At 40.6% G+C, this 21189-nt stretch overlaps 1 protein-coding gene across 1 annotated transcript; it reads right to left on the bottom strand.

The window, feature by feature from the left end:
* Positions 1-159: 159 nt before the first annotated feature.
* On the bottom strand, positions 160-20531 carry trip11 (thyroid hormone receptor interactor 11). The gene is made up of 21 exons (XM_051396000.1): positions 19891-20531; positions 17213-17289; positions 16318-16428; positions 15611-15913; positions 15020-15088; positions 14229-14394; positions 13738-14064; positions 13539-13579; positions 13317-13415; positions 12835-13038; positions 9650-12694; positions 9397-9537; positions 8888-9081; positions 7673-7836; positions 7351-7454; positions 7159-7258; positions 5749-5830; positions 5117-5231; positions 3027-3149; positions 1808-1952; positions 160-1654 (listed from the first exon to the last, which is right to left on the bottom strand). The coding sequence occupies exons 1-21, from the start codon at positions 20027-20029 to the stop codon at positions 1440-1442; spliced, it is 5964 nt and encodes a 1987-aa protein (XP_051251960.1). The 5' UTR covers positions 20030-20531; the 3' UTR covers positions 160-1439.
* Between the last annotated feature and the right edge of the window lie 658 nt (positions 20532-21189).

The following is a 21189-nucleotide window of genomic DNA, read 5'->3' as shown; positions in this document are numbered from 1 at the left end:
CACCTCCTCCAGTCCCATACGACTCCTTCTCGTACAGCTGAATGACACTGCACATCTGGAGCAGCCAAGGCAAGCTATCCACGCTGTAGTAGACACATCTGGTTTACATGAATGTGCGTTAGTGGAAAAAAGAAAAAAAAGACAAAATGCACAGCAGGAAAGGGTCAGCAGTACCTTTATTTGATTTTAAATTCCAATTAAGTCACAGGTATCAGCCTCGGTTAAAGATCATCCAAGTTCAAGGTAATCCAACTCCTTTTTTGAGTTTTAGATTTTACATCTACAAAAAATTATTTTACAGTGAGGATTTACATTTTATACATTTTATCAATACACCTGGAGAAACCCTGTAACATTCCTTCTGCAGCGGCTGATTGATGTCTATACAAAAATGTAGAGCAGCTCAGTTACACGCTGGCCAGCTCTGGTCAGCTAAAACTTTTTAAATGTGCAGTTTTTACATTTTGTAAATATATATATTTATATTAACCATTTACAATCCTGATTATACACCTCATCTAATTAGCAAAAAACGCAGGCACTTAACTTCCAAAACTTCCTTAGTGCCCATAAATAGGAAAAACGCCACCCATTTACATATATATAACTATATAATAGTACTGTACTTAACATAAGAGCAGTCTCAAGCCTCTGATCAACCACAGTCCGCAGTTACGGCCATAATTACAATGCTTGTTGCATATCACAGTCTGGCCGTCTGGAAAAGACAAGATTTAGCAAAAATGTCTTTATGGTTTTAACAGATGTACTGAACCACATAAATCTCTACACAGGCCACTGCTGCCAGAGAGTTTTTAGGCAAGTCCTGGATCAGAAACAATTCACTGCATTGTTGAAAAGGAAAAAAGACTCAGAAGACGAGAAGAGTTGTTCAATACAAGTCTAATGATGAAAACTGAAGGACATGTTTCCTCTTGCAATGGAGGTGATGATTAACTCAACCCACATGTATCGAACTGCACACAGTGAGTTTACAAGGTCACTTGTGTTCAGATCTGGTGCGATGAATAAAAAAAAATAAATCTAAATGTAAGACGTAATCAGAAGGACAGTTTCTATGACCCACAACTTGAAAATATTCTCTTCCTGCATCCTTTTTGCATGTGGAGTCACTAAATTGATCATTTTCAACTTGTGGGTTAGCAATAATGCTCAGCGGGAAACACTTTTACTGATGTGTAAAGGGAGACTGTTGCATAGAACAATAATTGCAAGTAAAACTGAGTCTGAAAAACTAAATTTAGTTTCAAATCCCCTCCCAAAAAAAGGGAATATTAGCTTTTTATGAGTTCTCTGATTATTTAGGAAATAAAAAAAAGAGCAGCAATGAGTAGCAGAACTGCTCAAATATCTGAGTCAGTGTAGTGTAAAACTCATGTTGAATTAAGATATCTATCTGGCACTCGTCATGGGACCAATCACTGCTTTAACAAGTCTTTGAGCACAGCTCCAGCACTGGCCTCAGCTGAGACCGGCACAGGTGTGAAGGTGGGCAGGGCATCTGAGATGGGCTTCATCAGCAGGTGACCTCCTGAGCTGCCAGAGCTGGAACCAGCCAGCAGGGGCACCGCAGCAGAGCGAGGGGCCAGGAAAGGGTTGGAATCACCGGCTCGCTTGCTGACTGCTGCAGCTCCTGTGAAGAGAGAGAGGCTCAGATTTAAATAAGGTTTGATGTGTTCGGGGATGTTGGAGGAAGAGAGAGAGAGAGAGAGAGAGAGAGAGAGAGAGAGAGAGAGAGAGAGAGAGAAACATCCAGGCCGCAGTTATTCCCAGAGGGGTTATTTACCTGCAGTGGTGCCGGAAGAAGCACCGCTGGATCTTCGCGCAGGCGGGGCACTCAGAGTCTTGATGTCATGGACTGAAAGCTTTGCTGCAGGCAGCGAAGGGGTCGACTCAATCTCCAGGAACTTCACAAACATCTCTGAGAAGGACTGAAACAAAAGATAGTACAGAGATATTTAGCAAGGAAATTCTGCTTTACACCCTACACAGGGAGTCAAAAATGAAGAGTTAGATTCAGAATTGCATCCTGGGAAGGAATGTTGCTCAAGAACAATTTACTCTGCTGCCATAAATAGGTATCCCTGCAAAAGTGGGTATAAATACTGCAGTGGCTAGATGAAAATGTGTATGTGTGTTACACTAAATCAACAAATTGTGTAGACTTTTATTTTGAAGGGCACACATTAACACATAAACTGTGACATATTTCCTATTTTTCTTTGGCTTCTTGAAGTGTTGTAGATTTATTCTTATGGAAGTAAATCTTGTCCTATAAAATTCCTATAAAATTAAATTGTTTTACTGTACAGCCACTGTTCTGGACTCATTTTCTTAACTTTGTTTACTTGTGTAAAAAAGTGTTTTTGCTGTACAGGTGATGCCATGTTACTTTAAACAAGTTTAAAGTGAATGTAGAGATATTTTTATTTTTTTGGAGAGGAAAAAAAAGTTTTATTTTAGTGCATAGCTTTTTTGGCTAATTAGAAGAGGAGTTTGTCAGAGCGTGAGGGATGTTTGCAATGCTTAAATGTACTGCTGAGACCACATTGGTCATCATGGAGCATTGTGTAACTGTGGTGTAACAGGCACAGAGAGCATGCATGTGAGATAGACATTGTGAATGCTTTGTTTCTCAGTTGAAGGTCTGTGGGGATTGATGTTATTTTTTAGAGGGACTGTATTTGGGCATTTGTTTATTTCATGAGAATTGAATTAATCTTTTTTGTAATTGTTTGTGCAAATATCATGCTCTCTTCTCCTCTTTTCAGTGGAAAAATGCTTTGTTTCTCTACAATTGCACGGAACTTATGCTGATGCCACGTCTTGTGTGCCTTGTGATAAACAGATAAAGACAGTCCTGAGAACTGTTGTTCATTATAAAACCTGTGCATTGCTCTGTGATCGGTTAGGGTAAATATAAACTGTGTTAAAATAACTTAATGTGATGTTTCTTTTTTTTCTTTTTCTGTCTGTCTGTCTGTTTGTTTGTCTGTCTGCCTTACCGAGTTGAACCCTTGACCACTGGTGGGCCTCTGAGGAGTGTTTGGGACACTTTGGGCACCTCTGCCTCCCAGCCAGCCTGACATCCATCCAGTAACACCATGCCGTCCGTCGTCCTCCAACATCTGCAGAGGGGAGGTAAGGAAGAGTAGACAAATACTATTAGATTCTTAGAAGAAAAAAAGTCTATGAATCATCACAGACACATCATATTTTACGACCAAGCACACAGAATAAGTTATTAACCCTTATTTAACAAAGCAAAGGGATGAACGGTGCAGGTACATAAACGTTACAGTCTTATACTTTTGATTCAGGCTATTTTTGAAGAGTAGATTTTCTTCTGTTTTTAAAGATGTGGCCAGATTATTTCAGTTTTAATTGCCCTTAGTTTCCTTTCTGCCTGCCACCACTTTCTGGAAAATTATTTTGTGGACCCACTCACTAGTTAAGCTTATATACAGGCACTCTGATTCTTTGCTGACAGCCCACACTCCTAGAAGGGAGTTGTGGCTTTGTCGTTCATGTCATTCACACACCCTAATCATCATCTGACTGCAGGATTCAGCTATATGGACCCATATATAGAGTGTATGGATCACAGCTTTGGGCTAAAAAGGGACCAGAAGGGGGATACTTGCTGCTCCATTGAGGCCGATTCCGCAAAGTGGGCTGGTTTTGTGGGACTCTTGGCTGCCGTAAACACGAGTTGAGTGGAAAATTTAAATAGCATTAACAGGAGATGAGGGAGAGATGAAAAAAGTGGAATGACCTCCAACACAATAAAAATGGGTCTTCTGAGCAGTTGTAATCGCATTTGCCCCTCATCCTGTATCTGTTTTCCTTTAAGAGTGTTGGGTAATATACTTTGGAATCATTGGATGGAGTCCCAGAGGGTTCCTGCCAGAGGATCTGGATAAGGAAATGCTTTTTCAGAGCTCAGCTCTGAGAGGACTTTCAGGGGCTGCTGGAGTTAAAACTCACCACTGAACAGTGAGTTTCAGGGTCGATGGTTTATCTCTCAAGGACGTGTTTAAATAATTAAACATTTCAGAAGGTGGAAAAAGGTCGGTTATTGCCCCAGGTCACTCTGACTCTGACTTCAGTAATTCTTCCTTAGACTGGGCAAAAAAAAGGGTTCTGTATCGAGTAAAAAAAGTTAAGTATCTCAACGACTTTTGGATGGATTGCCATCAATCTAGGGCAAATATTAGTCATAATTTTATTTTATCCAGTACTTTGATTTATGACCAAACACCTGCAAATCTAATGACATTCCTATCAGCTTCACAGAGCCGCTAGCATGGCTGTACACTCTTCATCTTGTTGTATGTTATTTTGTTGGTAAATCTGCACACTTTGTAATATTTACCAATGGAGATGTGAATTTGCAACACGTGAGACTCCCTCGAGTCAGACTTGGGTCACTAAGATGAAGACTTGAGACTTGACATGGAATTGCCCCATTAAACTTTTCTCTGTTTAGCAACTGTCTTGTTAATTGTTTGTACATCTCAGTCAGAAAACTTTATCCTGCAGATGATGTTAATTGTTTATTATCCAGTTTTTCCAAGCTGTCATGCTTTTTTAGACAGTTATTTTTTTGCAATTTGTACACCAACAATAAAGCTCTGATACCTTGTTAAGTAAGAGCTCTTCTGCTAAACAGTGAACTTTGCAGCTGTGCGTAATTGTGATTCAGGTACTTCTAAGTAAAACTGCTTTTTCGTGTGATTTGTCCATTGTTTTGTCCACCACCTGTACCTGTACTCGTACAATTAGTAAATTGTCTCGGACGCTTACATACACCCTGAGTGCCCAACCAAAGATACTAAAATATACAACACAAGAGTATTTGAGTGTTACAACACAGCAGATTCAGGGCAGAGACTCTATTCTTGTATTTATTAGTGTGGTAATGTGTCATGCACTTATTCCCAATCTGGCACAATGCCACGAACACTGCTCATTGACTGTTGAATGCCGTTATACTACAATCAAACATTATATTATTAATGCCAATTCCTGCCTAAAAAATGATCATGTGATTGCTCAAGTAAATTCTTTGAATATGAGTCAAGGAATCTCTCACCTTATCAACGTCTTCTCGGCTCAGTCCCAGAACACTTCCCATGAGCCTCAACACATCGGCACGCTTGGTTTTAGGTGTGTGGAAGTATCCCAAGAACAGGTTACGCATCAGGACTCTGGAAACAGAACAACATGAATAATATGGCATGATGTAACTAAAGATCTCAATCCCATTTTGATGCAGCTGCATGAATTATAAATAAATGTCCTAAATGTATCAATTTTAGTATTTGTTTACTTTTGTTTCTCCAGGGAAACTGAGGTATACAGGCTTTATTCATAGCAATCCAAGGCCTATACAGGACAAAAGAATGTATTGCTGTCCTGTGAAAATATCTAATGTGCTAAAACAACCCTATTTCCAAATCACCAAATTTGGAGATACATGGTTTTCTTTGGACAAACTGCTTGAGTTTGCAGCAGTCACTGGTGTGATCCACTAAGTATCATAACACTTGATGAAACCTTATCACGTTTTTATACTACAGTGACTTTCTACGATCCCTTAAAACTGTGGGAGAGTGAGCTGAGGGATTTCTGATCGCTCAATGAAAACCATATGGGTTCTTAATCATAATCTCATTTAGAAGAAAAAAAGAATGTGAAATTGAACCCAGATAGGACTGAACTTACTTGTCGATCTTCCCCTCCGTGCTGTTCAGAAGGTTCATCAGTTTCCTCTGCGCCTCCTCCAACATCTCCTGTCTCACATCCACTGTAACACAGACAGACAGACAGTGTGAAGAGAGGTCTTTTTTAGGATTTTGAAGTAATGTTCATGTCCTTGGTTCATGTATTAATATTTCATTCAAGTCACGGTGCTAAACATTTTATCTCATGGAAAAATATATACCTGACGATCTTAACCCAGAATAACCCAGAAAGTCGTTTAACTACATTTACTGCTGTTAGAAGACTCTCTTCTAACTTTTTTAACCCGTTTAAAGTTGCTCTTTTTGTAAAACACAAGCAAAACCTTATTTTGTATCAAAATATACAACATTAGAAAAGTAACAGAGGATACTGGCTACTATTACAGAAAAAAATAACTGACAAATGGGTTAAAAATATTTTTTATCCAGATGGTTGATGTTACTTCCCAATATTTTATATTAAAATATTTTGCTTGTGTGTTATAAAAAGATATACAGTATGTCATTTCCAACCATCTAGAAAGGAAACGTAGTTGTAACTTGAAAAATGTGCAAGAAAATCTTTTATACTGTGCAGCAAAGAGAACAGTTTTCCATCCAGAGGGTTAAAGGAGTCGTTGAGGAATCTGGAAACACTTTCAGAACAGCAGCAAATGTTTTTCAAAGATTGTCTGGTATTTACTTTTCAACATATTGAATTCTTAGTTCTGTAGCTTGAATTTAGTATTCATACATGACAAGCACAAACTGGGTCTATGCTGCACAAACCTGCCAACTTTATCCTCTCATTGGTGAGACTGTGAACCAGAACAGTCTCACAGCTAACCAGCTATTAATAGAACCAATGTTAATTTTCCATAGGAGACTGAATCATAAAGCAAACATATAGCCTCATATCAGGTTTGAACAAATACAATGTCTGAACAGCCAGAAAGAAAACAAAATAGTCTGAGAATTTACTGTGATGTAATGGCCATACTGTGCCTGAGAGTGATAAGAGTGAAGTCTTCTGAGTGTGACACAAAGAATAATGCAAGAGAACCTAACCCTGGGGTTGTCTGTGCTCTGTTATAAAGACTATGATAAAGACATGTGCACATAATATAAAAATATGATCCTGGGAGAAAAGTAGTCGAAAAACAAAGTTGATGTTCAAAGGCCGCGGCTTGGCCAGAAAAAGAAGGCATCTTAAATAAACATTGAAGAGAGGATGTAAAACATCTTAAAAGACATTTATTTTACTGCAACCTCATGGAGATACCTTTATTTTGCTGCAGAAGTTTATAAGGAGTTTTATCTGATATTTTAATCATTCCCTTATACAGCTTTTATAAACCCACAGGGGACATGTGCAGAAGTTGGCAGGTGAGAACACTCAGCTGCAGCTCACCTTGTTTTTTCAGCTCCTCAATTTGCTCCTCCTTCAGATCGAGCTGATCGGTGAGACGAGACGCTGAATCTAGAGCAGCGTTGGCTTCATCGAGGTTAATCTGACAGAGAGAATAACACAGAGAGTTATTTTGGCTGTCATATAAAAATACAATAATAGTATTCTCTCCACAGTTATTCATTGATGGTTTACCTGGAGGGCAGATGCTTGGTCTTCCAGCCGCAGAGCTTTTTTTCTCCACTCATCCTTCTCCTTCTTGTGCCTCTCAAGCTCTGCTGAGTACATGGCTTTCTCTTCTAATAGGGGAAGACACAATAAAAGTATTATTATAGATAATACAGAATTTCATTGTCAGTCTGCAGGCACAAACTCTTCACAACTACCACCAGGTTCTCTGATTTTAGAAAAAAAGTTGGCCCAAAAATGACAAAATGCTGGATACTACTAGACAAACAGAGTCTTCATGTGTGCATAGAACATGTGAAGAGTAATAAAGTTGAAGTGGTTGACTTGCCTTGTTGAAACTGCTCTAGCACCATCTGCAGGTTGGAGAGCGACACTGCATACTGGTTGACCTGGTCCTGGGAGGTTCTGAGATGGGCGAGTGCATCGTCCCTCTGCTTCACGGCTCCACTCAACTGCTCCTGCAGAGACTCCACCTGCATGCTGGCCTGTTGGCTGGAGGCAGAGGGCCGGTAAAAAACGGAAGGAATGACTATTTATGTCGTTATGTTTAACGTTTATTTAAATAATCAGGTTTCATTTCCATTCTCTCAGATCAAGATTTCTTTTGCAAGAGAGATTTGAGTACAGCAGATAGAAAAAAGCTGAATCTAAATTCATATTTCTTTTCTTTTTGACAGGATTTGTGAAACGGCAACTCTGTTGTTTTAAATGAAAGTAAGAGACAAAAGATAAGAATTAGATTTGAGGGGTATTCACAAATGGGAAACAGACTGTCTGAGATCCAGACAGCAGAGGCCCTTTCACCCTAGTAAGGCCCTCCAGAGGTTCCCAAACAACGATTTGCCTCAGTGGATGTTAAATAATCACAGATGTTAGCTGGAGCCTGACCCTGGACAGCTTTAAAAAAAATAAAAATAAAAAAACAGCAGCAAAATCTTAAAATCAATTCTAAAATTAATGGACCTCCAGTGGATCGCAAAGATCTCTTACTCATAATTATTAAATTGGGAGGATATTTTTGGAGGTCCAGTACTTAATATCAGAGACACAACATAATTCCGGACACATCTGTATCACCGGTTTCTATTGGGACACACAGCTGCAAGTAAGTAGTGTAGTATTAAATCACTGATGCAATCCTATTTTTTCAGATGCTTCATTAAAATATTATGGTCCACTGTGTCAAAGGATGAGCTAAGGTGAAGGCTGAGGAAACCAGGAAAAAGCTTTAACTGCACCAGTTTACATTAACATTGATGATTCATTTATGATCCTACCAGTTCTCAGGACCGTTATAAACTCAGTGTGGTTATTTGGGGTGATAATACAAGTGTATTTTAAACACAAACCTTAGCCTAATACAACTGAAATGCATCTTGTACGGATATTTTTAGGGAATGTGCACCTCATTTTCTTTGCCACTGAGACACCATGATGCCTTTTTTAAAGCATTTCTATTCTCAATTGAGTCAAATCCTGTACAATATCTAAACCACTGTGAAAATATGCAGTGATGCCTCTGATGATTTTAGTTTTAACTAACCTAGCATTCTCCACAGCACTCGAGGACGTGGCCAGTTTCTCTTCCAGCAGTGCCACCCTCCTTCGTAGTTCTGTCTCCCTGTCCTCCGCAGAGAGGGCTTCTCTCGTGTATGAGTCCTCAATCTCCAAGAGGTGATTACGCAACCTTTCCAGCTCCAAGTTGAGACGCTGTTCTTTATCCCTCATATGCTGAAGCTGTAAAGGAAACAGAAACATTGCAACAACATCTATGAAAATACCACATTAACTTTGATTTATTACCTGTAATTGTTTCTACATACATGGATGGATTTTAAACAGTATTTTGAACAGTAGACATCGCGATTCATGACAGCATGTTTACGTGACAACTAACAGTGTTTTACTATATGAAATATTATACCTATCATCCAATTTTTCCTAGAAGTATGCAGAGAAGTCTAAACCTGCACTGAATTTGCTAAATAAAAAAACACAGATGTTATACCTTCACAGCTGAAATTGAAGAGTGAACAATAGCTGTCCTCCTACCTCCGTTTGTACTGCAGTGGTCTCCATTTGTTTTTGCTTGAGTGCCATCATCACCCGATCCCTCTCCTGCTGGAACGCCACAGCTTTCTCCTGCATGGACTTCATTTCATTCAGGAGTTGATTCAGCTCACCTGTCTTACCCTGCATCACATCATCAACAGAGTAAATCATACATGTAACTATATGGTAACAACACAATAAAAATCCAAGGGAAACTAAAATAGTAACTCCAAAGTCTTAGTTTCCAACTGACCTGATCTTTGTCCTTGAGCATCTTCTCCACAGTTGCAGCCTTCTCGCTCACTGCGCTCAGTTCAAACTCCTTCTCTCTCAGCAGGAGGGAAACCTGCATGTTGGTCTCCTGCAGCGCTCTGAACTCAGACTCTTTTTCTCGAGAGCGTGTAGCTATCAGCTCGTTCTCCTCCTTCAGCTTCCTCCCGTCCATTTCCAGAATAAGAGCACGCTCTTTCAGGTTGGTCACGGCCTGCTTCAGCACCTCGTTGTCGTTCTCACGGTTACGTAGAGACTCACTGACCTGATTTAGCTGGTCGCCTTTGGTTTTGATGAGCAGGTCTTTCTCCCTCACAGACCTTTGCAGGGCATCCAGCCTCTCTCTGACCTGCCGAGTCTCTTCAGCCTGACTTCTCTGCTCGCTCTCTGAGGCAGATGCTGAGTTGGAAAGCCGGTGGTTGTTCTCCTGAATAGTCCTGATCATGTTTTCCCTCTCAGCTAACTGAGCTCGCAATTGTACAAGCTCTTCCTGCAGTTGCTCAATGTTTTCTGTCGGCGACATCTGGTGGCTTGGAGTGACAGCTGTGAGAGAAGGTGCACTAGACTGAACAGCTACGACTTCAGGGGTTTGTGCTACACTGTCTAGCTTACCCAACAGGACGTCCTTGGTGGTGCTGAGCTGGGTGATGGTCTGCTGGACCTGAGCAAGTTCCTGACTCAGACTTCCCAGCCTCCTTTCCTTCTGCTCGTAGCTCTGGATCAGTCGAGTGTAGTCCACTGTCAGCTTGGAGCTGCAGTCACTGTCAGCAGAGACCTGACCCTGTAGTTTGATCAGTTCCTCCTGCAGCTGAGCCGACTCATGCTGCATGTTCTTGACTGTGGTGATAACCTGCTGCTTCCACTCCTCTATCTTCTTCACCTGCTGTTTCAGTGTGTCTCTCTCCTGCAGCAGCTCTTCAAATTGATTGCTGCTGACACCTCCGGAGCCAGCACCGGACTCTCCTCCTGAGGTCTGCAGGACGGTCACTAGGGTCTGGCACTTCTGGGTCAACGCATCAATCTCTATGTCCTTCTCCCTGATGATGCGAGACAGGTTCTGGATGGTCTCCTTGAACATCTCTTGGCTTCCTGATGGATCACTCATGTTGGAGAGGCGTTGGTTCTCCTGTTGAAGCTTCAACAGGGCAGCCTCCTTCCCTGCCATGATGTCCATGAGACGGTGGTAGTCGGAGCGAAGCTGGCTGTTCTCTCTGGTCTTCTCATTGAGCACGGCTAGGACCTGCTCTCTCTCCACAGCGTACGCCTGCAGCTGTTGCTGTAGGAACATGACATCCTGGCTGTGCCCACCACCTACACCCATGGACACTCTGGCATGAAGCGCCTGGATCTCTAGATCCTTCTGTAGGATCATCTGGGACAGTTTGCCCACTTCATCACGAGACACCACCAGCTGATCCAGCTGTTTGGTCAGTGAGAGGTTCTTTTCGTTCAGCTGGCTGATCTCAGTCTCTTTCTCCTTGATGCCTCTCACCAGTTTCTCTATTTCTACCTTGGACAGGTCATGTTTCTCATTGCCGTTCTCCTGACTTAGAGTCTGGGTCTTCTCCTCCTGCAGGATGACCTCTCCCTGCACAGGGGGGGAGTCAGCACGACCTTGACTCTCACTGAATCGATCTACTGTCTGTTGGAGGTGGGATATCTCTTCATCTCTGGCATGGATGAGTCTGTCATAGTTGAGTGTTGTCTGTTGATTGCGAGCGTGAGCCTGCTCAAGTTCACTCTGCTGAGCCTGGAGGGACTGCTGCAACAGAAGGAGAGATGCCTGCTGCTCTTCCATGGTTCTCCTCAGACTCTGGACCTCCTCTTCCAGGCCATTCTTGGAGGTCCTGAGCTGGGTTATCTCTGTCTCCAGCTCTGTGATAATGTCTAGGGTCTTGGGCTCAGCCAGAGATTGAGGTCTGCTCTGCTGATCCCTGAGTCGGTCAATCTCTTCTTTCAAATGACTGTTCTCTTCCTTCATACCTCCCAACTGTTTATCCTTCTCCTCTAGTGCCTGTTTCAGAGCATCCGCTTCCTTTGTCACGACTGTAATACTGTTCTCCATCTCCATCTGCAAATCAGAAGCATTTTGTTTTAAAGTCTCCATGAAGACATCTTTCTCCTGCAGCAAATCTGTCAGCTGCTTCTGCCCAGCAACTGTGATCGAAAGCATCTCATTGGTGTCTCTGTGGTCAGACCCCAACTGCTCAATGTCTCTCTTCAGCTGACCTATCTCCATGTCTTTCTCCTGGTTGAGTTTGATGGCTCGCTCATGCTCCATCTGTAAAGCGGAGGCATCCATGGAGCGGGCTCGAGTCAACTCCTCTATGGTCTGCTGGTACTGTTTGGCCTGTTCTGTTAGTGTGTTCTCAGCCTGCCTCAACTCACCCTCTAGTTGTGTTTTCTCTAACTTCAGAGCTTCAATACGAGTGTCCTTCTCACGTACTGTCCTGTTCATGGCTGCTTGGCTTTCCTTCATCTGTTTGGTTAGTTCCTCGCCTTTTACCAGAGCCTGCTCACTCTCTGCCTTCAACCTTCTGTTCTCCATCTTCAACTCATAGTCCTCAGACATCACGTTCTCCTGAGAGATCCTCATCTTATCCAGTTCTGCCCTGAGGTCGGATAACTCTTTCTCCTTCCCTGCTAGCTCCTCTTTAGTTCCCTGTGCTTCAGTTCCTCTATCCCCTGCCTGATCAAGCTCTGCTTTGGCTACACACAGTTGCTCCTCTTGCTCATGCAAAGCCTTCTTCAGCTCTGTGATTTCTCTACGTGCCTCCCTGTTCTGCTCCTGTGCATGTCCCAGTTTGTCTTTCATCTCCTTCACTGTCGCTTCCAACTGCTGTTTGCCCATATGCAGGTCGTTAAGGGTGAAAGCACTCTGGCTAATTTTTTCTTTTTGGGTCTCTAGCTCTTGCTTCAGTGTCCCATTCTTGTCTTTGGTTGTGTTGAGCTCAGCAGTCAATCTTGTCAGTTCTGCCTCGGCCTCCTTCAGCTGTCCAGTGAGCTGCTCCTTTACTGAGATCATATGCTAGAGGCAGAAACAGTAGAAACAAAAGTAAAAGTCAATAAATAGTTCAAAGCACTTTGTAATTTTGATGAATACTGTATAAACAAACTTATTATCATATAAGAATAACAAAGAAAGTGGTCCACTGTGGTCAGTCAGACCTGTGTTGCTTCCTGGTTTTGTTGGTCTAGTTCCTCCAGCTCAGACATCAGGGTGTCCCGTTCCTCTTCAGTATTTCTCAGGGCCTTTTCTCTTCTCTCCAGCTCTGCCTTTAGATCCTCCAGTGACTCAGAGTCACCAGACTCAGATTCATTATTGCTAACTCTTTGTTCCTCTGCCACCTTTAGTCTTTCATGCAGATTAAGCTGTGAAAAGAAAACCACAAAAATCAAGAATTACACTCAAATTTGCTACTCTGAAGTTTTGACTTTTTCTCTCTTACCATAATAAAAAATATTTAGCCAAAAAGAAATGATGTATTATATATTGTTGCTGTATGTGTCACAAGCAACACATTTACTTCAAATGTCTTACTTTACAAACTTCAAGTGCATACAGACACATAGTGATTGTATCAATAAAACCATTACATATATTCAGCAGTCTTTGGTTAAAATAATCAGATTGCATCAGATAAACAAACCTTTTCTTGTTCTAGGATTTCCTTTTCTTGTCTCAACGTCCCAATAATAGTGTTCAGTTCTAAGATGTCTGCATGCTCAACTTCTTCCTTTGGTTCTGCCTAATTATTAAAAAAAAGGTAAAGAAGTCATTAAACTGGAGGGTTAAATCATAAAAACCTGTCAATACATGCATTATAAAGATTGAACATGATGTATAGTTAATGGTTTATATTCAAACTTACCTCAGCCAGGCGGTTTAATCTCTCTATTTCTTTTTCCGAAGCTGGAAAGTAGAATTTTAATATGGAGGTTAATTATGAAGGAAAACAAACTATGGCTGTCTGTAGAGAGTCTGTGACAAAATTCTGTGCAATATTGATTTGAGGTTACAGAAGTATTCAGTAGATATATTCAACATGAATCAAAAGAATGACAGAATACCTGCAAGGTTGTTTTTCAACTCTTGGATCTCGTGGTCTAGCTGGGCTTTCTGCAGAGCCTTCCCCTCCTGCTCTTGCACTCGTGTCTGAAGCTCAACAACGGAGGCCTGCAGCCGTGTGTAGTTCTGCAGCAGCCCAGCGTTTTCTTCCTGGGCGTCATCTTTCTCCAGCTGCAGCGAGGCCTGTTTCCTCTGTGCCTCCTCCAGCCTGGCAGACAGCTCGGCCAGCTGCTTCTCCCGCTCATCTGCTGCTTCCTGCAGGGAGCTTATGGTTTTCTGGAGTTCAAGCAGTTTGGAGGCATCTGATGTGGAAGTGGCTTGTCCACCACCTGGAGAGAAGGATTTAGAGGAGGGGAGTTCATTTTGTAGACTTGTCCCAATTACAGTTCTAACCAATTTTGGTAACAGCTGACCTTTGTGAAAATATAAAACATCTTCACATTTTTGGTATTAAAGTCAAGATTTCCACAGTAAATTTCAAAGTTAGGCTAACCACTCTGAATCTGTTCCTCCAGCTCCTCTATCCTCTCCTCGTACTCTGCTAACTCGTCCCTATGTCGCCGTGTGATGTCGGCCATCTTCTGCCGCTGGGCGTCCTGCAGAGCAGTCAGTTCATGCTGGTGTTCATCCACCTCACGACTCATCTCCTCTCGCAACTCCTGTTCCAAAGCAACAACAAAGTCAAGATTAGAGTCTCAGTGTCACTATAGTCTGTGCAAGTTGTTGTCATAAATAACTTAAAGCTTAAATATATTTGATTTATTATCAATAAAAACAAATTTTACTTAGCAAACAGTTGTTCATTTTCACATTGAGCAGACCAACATTAACATCTGTTACCATCAGGTCGTGTTTCTGGCCGCCTGATAAATTTAAGTCCAATATTCTCTCTCTTGTTTAGCTCTGTTTTGGTCTCCACCAATCCCTGGTTGAAATATCTGGCTATTTAACTGCTAAAAGCTCCACTATGTTCACCAACTAGTTACTAATTGTGTCTAAGCTACTTTACTGAAAACAACAGCCTGCTGCTGACTTGAAGTGATGCTGATGAATGTGGTGAAGCAGTAAAGATGCTGGCTGTACGACCAAAACAATGAACTGACACTGAGCTTCCATAGATCTTGAAAACCTCAGAGTGGGGTAATACGGCCAACACCATGAACACACACAGTCACTTAATCAATTGTTAATATAAAATATTGATTATAGCAAGTTTAAGATTTAAATTCTACCATAAAATATATAAATATTATTTATTACTTTTATTAACAATGAAAAACATACCTTAATAGTTCTTTGAAGTTTGAGGATCTCACCCTGGTCACCATTACCAGCTCCTGCCGCTGTCGATGCCTGAAATAAATAAATAAAAAATAAGTATGTGACCTCCTCAGTGATATAAATAGAATAAAGTTTACCTAATTTCCTGTTGATATAAAATCTGTGCATTAGTGTTTCTGGGCATTTGTTTTTAACTTGTTTGGTGTGCTAGAAAGATGATTTGTTGAATCCAAACAAACAAAAAGTTGTGATTTTCCAGCAGCTTATGGACTTGACTGCAAATAAGACCACAAATTGTCATTTTACACATCAGTTTTTATAAATAAAACATTGTGTTAATTACTGAACTTTAGAGGTGAAGGTAGACAGATTTTGTTTCCTTTGGACAGACAAGTTGGCTGTTTCCCCTGTTTCCAGTCTTTGTGCTAAGATAAGCTAACCATGAATACAGAAGTGGTATCAATCTTCTTATCTAACTCTTGGCAAGAAAGTGAATAAGTGTATTTTCCAAACTGGTCCTTTACTTGGACGCCCCAGGTTCCTGTACCAGAAACCATCTGTCCTGTTAGATCATCAAACTGTCATTACCATTACCTGAGACATTCGCCTCCAGTGCGCCACCTCTGCCTCCAGACGCATGACTTCTGTCGACAGCCGGTTGATCTCCTGCTGCGACCAGATGACATCGCTGAGGTCCATTTCGTCGCCATGGAAGCCTTGGTGGGACCCTGAGGGACGGGACATGAAAGACGAAGCAGAAGAGGAGGTAGTGGTCGAAGAAGTAGTGGTGATTGGCAGCAACGCGGTGCCGACGGAGGCAGACTGAGCCGAATGCTGCAGCTTCTGGACTTCTTCCTGGAGTCCACTCTGCCGAGCTTTCAGGTGACTGATCTCCACCTGGCGGAAGACAAACAAATGTTAAAACCCTTTTATAAAGGACTTACATGAGCTTCATATCCATATTCGGTCTTAACAAGACCTTGTCTGACAAAGATTTCTATATATGATTACCCAAGATACATAGTGACAGAGCAAACTATAACACCAAATGCTTAAAACTTGCTGTCTGTTATCATCCAGGCTACCTTTAAACTGTGTGTAGGTGCATGCACTCATTCAATAACACAATTTAAAGTTAATTGCATGTCCTAAATTAGCGTACACAAATTATATGGATGTGTTTATTACAGATTAGAGACATTTAATTATCTAAGGCATATGATTTCTAAGATAGACAAGTTTTTACCTTTTCACTCTTAATATAATGTAATTTCTTTATAAATAAAAACAAATGTACACACATCTTTCTGTTGCAGAAGGGTTCTGTACTCCGCTGACTGTCCTTTAATCTGGATCTCGGAGGCCTCCAGCTTCTCCTCGAGCTCTGCATGGAGCTTTTTTAATCTGTCATACTGCAGCAAAGAGAGAGGAGGGAGGAAATCAAAAACACGGAAATATGCAGGAAATTAAAAACGTATATAGCACATTTGTTGGGGACTATTTTTAGCTGCAGATTAATACACAATAGGTGCTCTAGTGAGTATTTATAGCAGGATGGTGTATATGGGACCGACTAAAAATAAACTACAGTGTGTCTGTTCATGGTAATGAAGCAATATGTCAACCTACAGTGCAACAGTGTGTTTAACTGATGTGTTTTTAACAGTATTGGACAACAATAGAGACCTGTGGTGCACAAAAATAAAAAAATGAGGCTTTGTTTACACAGACAATGCAATTCATTCTTGGTTTTGGTCTTTTAACAGGATTTGAAGAAAGAAACTTCTGCCCAGTGATCTCCTTATTCACTAAACAACAGGATTTTATAGCACAGATGTGATACGCATTTTATACACGGATTACACTGCCCAACACTGGCATCACGTGCACCACTGAGCCACACAAGAACTACTGAAGATCTACAACATACAAACCTGAAGCTGGGGTTTATGTGCCTTTCTCACTATACTAACATTGAGAATGGCTGCAGTGCATTTCATTTGTTCCATTTGGTCCGTTTCAAGGCCCTGAAGCAGTGCAAGCTGCCTTACTGGGACTCTTCAGTGGAACAAATCTATGTTTAATGTTATTAGTTACACCTGTGTTTTTTCTGCTATGGCAAGTCAGAAAAGCCCATGGTGAGAAAGGAATATAGTTTTACCCCTCGACTCTGAGTTAATGAACAAAGAACCTCACCTCAGATTTCTGAGTGGCAAATGCACCCTCGACTTCAGCCAACCTGGAATTGGACACCTGCAGTTCTGTGGCGGCATCTGCAGTTACATGGAATAAATAGCATTCAGTGTATCATGATAAGTCGTAATTATTCATAAGTCAATGTAAAAACAGACAGCCAGAATTAGATTTAAGCACAACTGACAAGAGTAGCTAAATGTTACATATAAAGGATTGTTTTTATTTAGCTTTCTTGTGTTTTTCAAGTTTATCTACTATGGCATGCAGCACATTCAAGAGACTCTGACTGGGGACATTTTTTTCCCTCCTCTATCTTAGTCACACACTCGCAAACAGATCTGCTTAACCTGGCTCACATGACAAACAAACATGAAGAGCTGAGCAGGCCAACATTTCTAGAGATCGGCTTGCAATGTGATCTTAACAGCTGGAAGAAGCTCAGCCAACCCATAACATTCATTACTACACAAACTGAATCCTGCAGGCAAATCCAGTCTCCAGTTTAATATCCTCTCTTTATATAAAAAAAAATAAAAATACTTAAAAAGATGGATTCAAGGCCTGGCATGCAGAATGCTTTACAGCTGGCCCGGCGCGCCCCACTCAGTGATAAGAATTCATACTTTTGTTTTTTGACTAGAGCTGTGAGTTGGAGATCTGTGGCCAAAGTTCTCTTTGCGTCAATGCGTTATCACTCATTGTCTGTTTGCTTCAGACTGATGGTAGTTTGGGGTTTAATTGGCCTAAATGTGATGGAAAACGTTTGATAGAAGCACCAAAATTCAGAAAATACTTGACTGAAGGTCTGGACCTGGTCGTAACATCAATCTAAGATAATCAGTGACTTCCTGTACTGTTAAATTCAGAATCAGGGAATCAACACTTCAAAGGGAATATTACTTTAGTTTTTTGATTTGATCATGAGCATAAAAAGAAACAAAACAATGAAGCCTGTAATCTGTGTTAACATCAAGCTGTTACCAGCTCCACTGACAATGAGTGTGGGAGTGACTGCATCGACTGAGAATGTTTGCTTTAGATTTTACACCCCAATGACTTTTATTTTGAACTTTAAGTAAAAAATGTTGTGTTGTTAGATGAGATAGATTAAACTTCTTGAGCTGCGTTATTACGTAAATAATACATGGAACAAAACCACATATTTAACTCATGCTACAGACAGCTGCACGTGCATTAGGATAAACAGAATAAACAGGGAGTAAGTTAAAGCAGATTAAAGTGTTTTTGTGCATCCTTTAAAAGCACCTTTAACACTTGCTGATCCAAGCAAGAGGTCTTCAATCTCTGGTGCTATAAAGTGATACTGACAGCAAAATGTGGGATTGTAGCATTACACTCCCCGTGTGTTTAACAAAGAATTATTTATAATCTTGTTTCTCCAGTTAGCTTTAAGCACAGCAGCGCATACTGCAAATATCATTACTGAAATGTAGTGCAGGGGTGGTATGGAAAAAAGGCACTACACACTGTAAATTACACTGTACAGTCTTTAAGCCACCCTGGCAGCCCCAAACCTTTAACAGCTAGAAACTACAGAAAGAGAAATGTTGACATTCACAGTCAAAGAAGTTAATTTTCTAGTTCGCTGCTGATGAAAACGGTGTGAGTGCAAAACTCAAACAGACCCAAGGTGGAGTTGCATCACTAATTAGTTCCATAAAGTTTAGTCTTTTATTTGAGTTAGCTGCTTAATGCGGTCACATTTTTCTTTTTTCTTTCTTTGAACAGCAAAGCAATTACAGCTTAATTTCAATAGTTTAGAACTTGTTTCACTAAATGAACTAGATCTCTTTAAAAATTGACGCTTATAATTCTAGTTAGTAGCATTAATCATATTGTATCCACTCTTATTTCAGTTTATAATGTTCAGTTTATGTAGTAATTGTTTGGTCTTGATTTGGCTTTATGGTCATTTTGGAGGATGTCGTTTGTATTGTGAAGCGTTTCTAATATTTAATCTATACTCACTAATATAAATGGGATGAATAAAATATACAATATACCTCAGTATAACTACTACATCGAATCAGCACCTCTCTGAAACAGTTTAAACCAAATAATTAACGACGTTATAACCTTCATTAAGGTCTGATCCATTGCAGGACGGTTATATTGTTCACTTTGGAAAGTTGTAGCTCGGTTTCCTTTATCTTACAGTGTACCTAAAGACCAAAATCAATCACTCAATCATACAAATAAATGACCAGCACTGTCTACCTTACAGTTAGTCACATCACATACAGTCGGCCGGCTGAAACTTTTTGGTAGTTTTCCAGTTACTGGATGTTTTCTGATAACATAAGTAAAAGACTTTTAAGTTATTTTTCCCTTAATGGAAGTTTTATAGCAAGAAATATTTAACTGCTCGGTGTCATGGCTTTCTTTTTGGTCTGCTGTGAGGTGACATTTTCCTCCCAAGACAGCTGAATTAGCTTTATATCTTAATATGTTTATTTTATTATACTAGTTGGCAATACCTAGAGAGAACCTAAAGGCATAATTTATAGGTAATTAAAGTAAAGTAAAGGAAGTTACAACCACACAGGATCTGTTTACAAAACATAAATACATTGCTAATATCAACCAGAAGTGCATGCTCTCTGTAACACATGTTTAACTCAAAAACAAAACAAAGAGATTTAAAAAAAAAAACTCACCTCCAACTTCTTCCACCCCTTCCAGTAACATGTCTTTGGTAAAGTTTGATATCTGTCCGGTGAAAGAGGACAGGCTCCCACCGACCTGCCCCAGAGACTGGCCGAGGCCGGAGCCGAGTCCACCCAGCCACGATGACATCTTCAGGGGGGCAACAAACCAAACAAAAACAAAGCCGGGCCGAGGAGGACCAGAGAGGAAGGAGGAGGGGGGCAGCTTAGCTTTGACTCCAGATGTGTTAGCCTCGCCTCGGTCATTAAGCTCAACTGTAACCTCAACACACACGGAGACGCCGTTAAACTTCAAAATCCACTTTTTTTTTTTAATCTCCCGAAACAAAGAAACAAAGTCTCCTTTGAGGCTGACAGCCGCTCATTCAGTAGCACCGAGCCCCCGGCGAACAACAGCTGACCCTTTTACCTGAAGGAATCTGCTAAGATAAGCGAGCTAACCGACGTTACACCGCCGCCCAGACAGCTAACAGCTCAGCTTACGGTCTTACGTTGAGGTCGGTGAGCTCCGCGGGACGTGTGTGCGGGGTTTTTCACGCAGTTTTCAGCCGGTTTACACAACACAGCGCCCGCAAAGTGCCACCTCAACTGCAGCCATATTACCAGCTCGGCCCCGGCGATGGCTGTCAGCTTTGACGTGGACACGGGGAACGGAGGCGGTGCATTGTGGGATACTGGAGGACCAACAGAGTTCAAGGTGCGTTCAAGAACCGTGTGAGTGTGTCGGCTTGTTGTGTGTTAACGTGTATAATATCTTAACGTTATAAATAGTACCATCTAATTAATTAAATTTATTATTATAGTTGCACTTTGTAGAAATAATGCTTTTATTATAATGTGTTTTTGATTTAGTCAGATCTAAGAATGCTTTTATTCTTTCAAATAAATACATTTTGAATTTTGTTTTATTTTAGCCTTATGTTTATAATTATTATGAACTTAATTAAAAATGAAAATAATTTAACAAATGATAATATTATATACACTGTGTACTATTCTTATTCCTATTATTATGTTTATATTAACAACTTTTATTTTGGCATTTTATGTTCTATATTTAACTCCTATTACACCTTACTTTTTCTCTTACAGTGCTGGCACAGTGTGTTTATGCATATGCAGTATATGTTGAATAATAGTTTTTAAATTGTATTCATTATTTTAAACTTTTAAAGAGCTTTAACTTTATTGTTGTCAAAAATATCCAGTCTAAGGCTTGGAGTATGTATGTATGTGATTCGTTTTTCACAACTATATATATTTTCCAATTGTTTTAAGGTCTTTATTTAG

Source organism: Dicentrarchus labrax, unplaced genomic scaffold, assembly GCF_905237075.1.
Source record: "Dicentrarchus labrax unplaced genomic scaffold, dlabrax2021, whole genome shotgun sequence".
Taxonomy (NCBI): domain Eukaryota; kingdom Metazoa; phylum Chordata; class Actinopteri; family Moronidae; genus Dicentrarchus; species Dicentrarchus labrax.
The sequence above is the reverse complement of the archived record's forward strand: the minus strand, read 5'-3'. Positions and strand labels throughout refer to the sequence as shown.